The sequence below is a fragment of the Sorghum bicolor genome, chromosome 3 (genome assembly GCF_000003195.3).
Source record: "Sorghum bicolor cultivar BTx623 chromosome 3, Sorghum_bicolor_NCBIv3, whole genome shotgun sequence".
NCBI lineage: Eukaryota > Viridiplantae > Streptophyta > Magnoliopsida > Poales > Poaceae > Sorghum > Sorghum bicolor.
In genome coordinates, this window is record NC_012872.2 from 55,279,871 (window position 1) to 55,285,870 (window position 6,000).

General features: G+C 38.6%; 1 protein-coding gene across 1 annotated transcript; it reads right to left on the bottom strand.

Moving 5' to 3' along the window:
- Nucleotides 2,493–5,153, bottom strand: LOC8054369 (E3 ubiquitin-protein ligase MARCH2). Its single transcript, XM_021457053.1, has 4 exons — nt 4,901–5,153; nt 4,051–4,151; nt 3,326–3,472; nt 2,493–3,065 (listed from the first exon to the last, which is right to left on the bottom strand). Exons 1-4 carry the CDS (start codon nt 4,968–4,970, stop codon nt 2,931–2,933), a joined length of 453 nt encoding a protein of 150 aa, XP_021312728.1. The 5' UTR covers nt 4,971–5,153; the 3' UTR covers nt 2,493–2,930.

A 6,000-nucleotide genomic window follows, 5' to 3' on the forward strand; every position in this document is an offset into this window, starting at 1 on the left:
ATTGAACAATATTTGCTATAAACAAACGAAAGTGCTACAGTAGCAAAATCTAAAAAATTTTCGAATCTAAACAAGGCCATGTAGTGCATTTTGGCATATGTTGACACGTACATGTCCCGTATGGCCGTATTCTGGAGCCCAAAGCGGACTCCAGATGTACGTATACGGCGATCCTGCAAAAGGAGGTACGGAATTGTGAACATTTCAATCGACACCTCGATTCCTCCTATAAGACGATTTCGGGCCTTGTTTAGTTCTAAAAAAATTATAAAATAAATAATGTAGCATTTTCGTTTGTATTTGATAAATATTGTCCAATCATGGATTAACTAGGCTCAAAAAATTCATCTCGCAAATTACAGTAAAACTGTGTAATTAATTATTTCTTTTATCTATATTTAATACTCTATACACGTGTCGCAAGATTCGATGTGACGAGAAATTTAAAAAATTTTACAAAATTTTTTAGAACTAAACAAAGCTTTTACGGTGTACCCTTCAACCTTCATATGGGTCTAATCTATCCGGTATCCATCGGATCCTAAAAATCGACTATGAGAGATGGTCCTCATCCTTCCGTCTAACCAAGCACACTTTTAGAGTTCATAATTCTTTTAATAGATAAGGACACTCAAAAAAATGCCTCACGAGTCATATTTCACAAGGAAAACAAAGGCCAATGGTATTCTACCTTGTTTTATTTTATTCTTCTGCCACAACTATCATGTCCGAGTTTCATGGAACATATTATCTTTATAATTTTGTACTAAGCTTTCAAAAACACTTTAAGATCCGTTCGTTTCATCTGGATTGGATACCCTAGAATTATTCCAGATAGATTGATAGGTTTATTTCTACTAATATAGATTAGCTGATTAGCTGGAACAATTCCCAACCTCAAACCCTGTCAAACGAACAAGGCCTTATTATTGTAAATTGAAACTTGCTTCCGTTGCGTGTTCCGTTAACTCAGTTTTTCACTGTAAACTCATGTATTCTGTTGAACCATTGATGTAACTTTATGTTCAAAAGTACTATGTTTGCATGTATTGGAATTGTGTCTGGTGGTTTGATAAACTTCGTACGGTATAAAAAACTTATGGATATGTGGCTATGAAAATTGGAAAACGCGGGTGATTGAGGTCTTCTTCGAGTCAGCCTATCTAGTGCCAGTGGTCAGCAGATGCGCTTGTTCCAAGTCGGAGTGGGCGGCTGTGCCGCAAGTATTATATACTCCAAAATCTTTGCTCACTCTCTGAATCATCATTTAGAGAACTGTTTTTATAATATATTTCTTTACTCAGTTTTTTTTATCTCTCAAGCGCACTTTATAGAGCTATTCTCATCTTCTATTTTTGGCTAGTGAAAAATCTGAAATAGAAGATGGTTATATTTACATAATCATTTAGACAAGCTGTTGGAGAGTAATTTTTCAGCAAAATCTCTATTCCTAGTATTTAGTATTTAGGAAGGATTTAGAAAGTCTTTTGGAGCTGCTCTCAGTATGAGATTTGCACGAAAATCTAAAGAACCACACCAGATAACCATACTAGCCAATACAAGCGAGGCACACATGTATAAAAGACAGTTGCTTATTTAGTTAGCATTGGTCCGTAATCCAATCATGTCCTATTATTATCTAACATCTACAATTCCTCCCCATATCAGCGGCTAATCAACTCTCCCACTCCAGTATATGTGCACAACTAGACATGTTTAACCATGGGTCTACCCGGCCGCAATGTGTATACGTCGTGCTAATGTTCTACTCCCTCCATCCCAAATTATAAGTCATTTCAAGAATCTTGGAGAGTCAAAGCATTTTTACGTTTGACCAAAATTATAGAGAAAAATACTAAGATTTGTAACGTAAAGTGAATATACTATGAAAATATAATTAAGAAAGAATCTAATGATACTTAGTTAGTACCATAATAATTATTATTTTATAATATAAATTTGGTCAAACTTAGAAAAGTTTGACTCTCCAAGATTCTTGGAATGACTTACAATTTGGGATGGAGGGAGTAGATGCGTTGGTAAGGAATGCAAGCCAAAGTATAGTGGCAACAGCTACATGAGCTGCAACATCCTCAGGCGCTGCTCGTGCTTTGGGTCCATCTTGGGTGGCATCGAGTAACCCCTTTAAGGTCCTTCACCACGTACACCTGCTCACCGATAATGTTTTGAGTTTTGACTGGTTATTATTGAACAAATGAACAAATCAACAAAATTTGAATGGATGAAGTGTTGAGAGTAGGTTAGAGGTTCTTGCCTTTGTCAGCTCCTTTTTTTTCAGTATGTGATAGTGGCGCTGCATAATCTTCTGGAAGGCCATAGTTGCTGCAATGAAACCATAAAAGATTCCAAGGAGAGCGAAAACTAGAACAACGACCATGATAACAACACAAATGCAATCATCATCGTCCCCTGAGCGTGAGGTGCGTGAGGTCTCGCAGTCCAGGCATCCGTAGGAGCACTCGGGCTCGGGCAGGTATGATGGATCATCGCCACCATAATCGCAAGAAAAACAGTGTGATAGCAGCCCAAAAAGTCCAACCAGTGCAAAGAAGAACACCACACCTGAAACAAGATTGGTACAGAACATGAGATATCATTAGCTACCTTGCAGTGCTTGAACAGATATGTAAAAAAAAGGATTTGATTGATTGTGGCTGCAATGGCTCCATCAATATCAAGAAGATAGCATTTGCAATCGTGTGACATGACATGTTCATTTTGAATTACTGTACAACACTAATGAACAAGAAAACAGCTTCAGTGATGAGAGTTTACGGTTGAAATAGAGATTGAGTTTACTTATACAAATCAATTCACACCAACAGTATGCATGGTACTACTGTTTAGCATCCAGTCATTCAGTAAGCACTGCATCAGAACACATGAATCTTCATAACAACTGCAAGCAGTTAATGTAGAAAATACTTACCAACACAATAGTAGAAGGGTAGAGGATGCTTTGACAGCATCCAGTCAGTAAACCTGTTTCTGAATTTTCCATCTCTGTCCGACAGAAATGTCACGCCAGCAATAGCAACAATGACCTGAAAAGGCAAAGAAATCCAAATGGAATATGCATCACAAGTATCTTGCACAGTAAGACTTCAACAATTCCTAAGGTAGCGTTATGAATATACAACATTACATAATAATACAGGGTAAAACCTCTTGCTGAAACACTACACTAAATGCTCTAATTTAGAAACACTACACTAAATGCTCTAATGTAGTAAGTACTAGTACCAAATTACTTTGAACAATAACAGAAGACAATAGAAAGTAATTAGAGGAAAGGTGATCTCACGGCTTGTATTGCGACAAAGATGAGGAAGACATCTCTAGAAACAAACAACCAGAACTTCATTCTAAGACACATGTCATCCTCCAGAAGCTCAACCAGGAGATGGAACTGTGCTTTGCAAGTAGTACAGTGTGAAAAAGCAGTCCCTTCCTACAGAGAAATGTTAAGACAGGAATTATCTAGTGCTGGCTTCTGATTTCAGATTTAATTTAACAGTGAATTAGCATCTCCCAATCATTCAATTCTATCATGCGTTATCAAACTTTGCTAGCTAATATTCTTGCTGCTGTTCAACTGCCGAAATTTAAAGAAACCTTTGGTGAGCACTTCTGTGAGTTCCTAATGGTAGTAGTACTGCTTTTATTTTTGTTTAACTCTTTAGAATCCAACAAGTTGCAAAATCTACGAACTAGTCAGTGAGTTTAAAGGTATCAGAGTTAAATATATGGAAACTACGTCACTAGATTTGTCATCAGATGTACTCGGTAATACTGCAAATTTGTGTTGCCTTAGGTTTCGTGTCAATTGCAAGATAAAAAAAGGTGAAAATTGCATCAAAATTACAACTAGAAAAGTATGAAGGGAGTTGAACTTATCAGCTAGAATCAGCCGTACTTTTCCAGCCATAAAAAAGTGTTTTTCTCTCACAACAAATCAGCATTAACATTAGTATGAGCATCAGAAACGAACAAAGGAAATTTTTGAAATTTGGAGACTAAATGTAATACCTTGACACCTCTCCACTGGTCTAGGCAGGAGCGGTGTACAAACTGTTGTGACCCCTTGCACCTACAGGGAGATATGAGCTCATGTCCTGCACCAAAAAGTCCTAAACCAAGAGAAGCATCAATTAGAAACAGCTCAGCAGCAGGATTGCTGTGTAATAAGCTAATGCAGCTACAGTTACAACACTTGGTAATAAGGATGAAAACGGTCGAACACGGTCAAAAAACTCAATTGTTTTTTACTTCTACATTTGAATACGAAAGCGCAAGCAAAAAACAGTAAAGCCGGACACAAACACGAACTTACGGAATTTCGAAAACAAACCAATTCGAACGGAATTATGTCGAACACGGTCGGTATACGAACATTAATACGAAATACTGATCCACAATGCTACTGAAAAGAACCTGTTAGTATGTGTGCTCCACACTACTTTACTATGTGATAGTTCATGAGTGTTCATGTTCCTGTTAATGGCTCCCCACAGGTGAAGATTTACCGATTCCTAGAAGATCGTAAACATCATCACAGATATTCAATTATGAGCATCAAGGACTCTAATGCACTACTGGAAATTAATATATCTATAAGCAGTATCCCTGGGGAAAGTGATGAGCAATGGCCAACGCGAATTAATTAATAATCCAAACATGTAATAAGTATGTCATCCATGCTCCCAGTAAATGGACCATCCACTCCCTAATTTTTCTTGCGAGATTTACTGGATCCCCTAAACCAATCACAACATTAATTAATTCCCGACTGCAGCCTTCCCGCACAAACTAGCTAGGCCTAGGCCCTCTCCATGGAGATTTGTGTATCTAGTTGTGTAGCTAGGGCGAGGAAGATTACCGCGGTGGTTGTCCGTCGAGAGGCATATGCGGCAGCACGGCGCGCACTCGGCCTCGACGTCCCTGTGCATCGTCTCCGTCCGGGCTCCGGCGGCGGGTGCGTGCCTGGGGTTGATGATCCGAGCGGTAACTCCGATCCGGCGGCGATCGGTCGAATCGCAGCGGGGGATTGGCCGTGGCCCGTAGGGTTTTGGGAGAAGAAGAAGAGGAGCGGTCGATTGAACCAGCGGAGAAAGATCGTTGTGCTCTGTTTGTTTGCTCAAAAGAGAACATTGCGTTGGTGCAGGGACTCCGCTTTAAACCCCCCAAAACCGCCTCGGGCCGTTTGGCACACGGAAACGTGTCAGATTCTCAGAGCTTGTTTAGATCCGAAATTTTCTTAGATTTTGATACTGTAACACTTTTATTTTTATTTAACAAACATTGTCCAATTATAGAGTAATTAGGCTTAAAAAATTCGTCTCACGATTTATAGATAAACTGTGCAATTAGTTTTTGTTTTCATCTAAATTTAATACTTTATATATGTGTCGCAAGATTCGATGTGACAGGAAATCTTGAAAAGTTTTTGGTTTTTGGATAAACTAAACAAAGCCTGAATAGGTGCCGAAGCGAATGGGCTGTGGTTTAGTGACAGAACAGTCAAGCCCACCCTGGTAATCGTATTTTTTAAAAGATTATTTCAGAAATTTCAAGGTACATGTATCTATGCGTGTTCGATGGTACTGCTTGTTTCTCGTGCACCGGATACAATGACGCCTTTCAATCTCTTCTTTATGTGTGTGTGCGTGTGGTGTGAGTGTAGAGTATGTGCCGTGTGAGTGTAGAGTGTGTGGATTGTATGCGTGCAAATTGTATCATATCAAAAGGAAAAAAAGAATTGGTGCCGAACAGCTACTTCAAATGGAAATGTTTCGACTAGAATTGTTGTTATTTTTTGCAGTGCATCATCGAATTGGTAATGGTTGGTTTCAACTCCATTTCTTTGCCTCCTCTTCCCGTGCAAGCAGTTGTATTATTTTTGTATCTACTAGTTATAATCCTTTTTGTAGTGCAGTAAGTTTAAATGAGTTATATTTAAGTTGTTCACAAAAAGCTAGG

Bases quoted from the DNA above. Each gene is read 5' to 3' on its own strand.
- LOC8054369 (XM_021457053.1), bottom strand. From the start codon at position 4,970: ATGCACAGGGACGTCGAGGCCGAGTGCGCGCCGTGCTGCCGCATATGC. The intron at 4,152-4,900 runs GTAATCTTCCTC...CTCTTGGTTTAG, and splicing joins CTCGACGGACAACCACCGCG to GACTTTTTGGTGCAGGACAT. The intron at 3,066-3,325 runs GTGAGATCACCT...TTGCCTTTTCAG, and splicing joins TCTTTGTCGCAATACAAGCC to GTCATTGTTGCTATTGCTGG.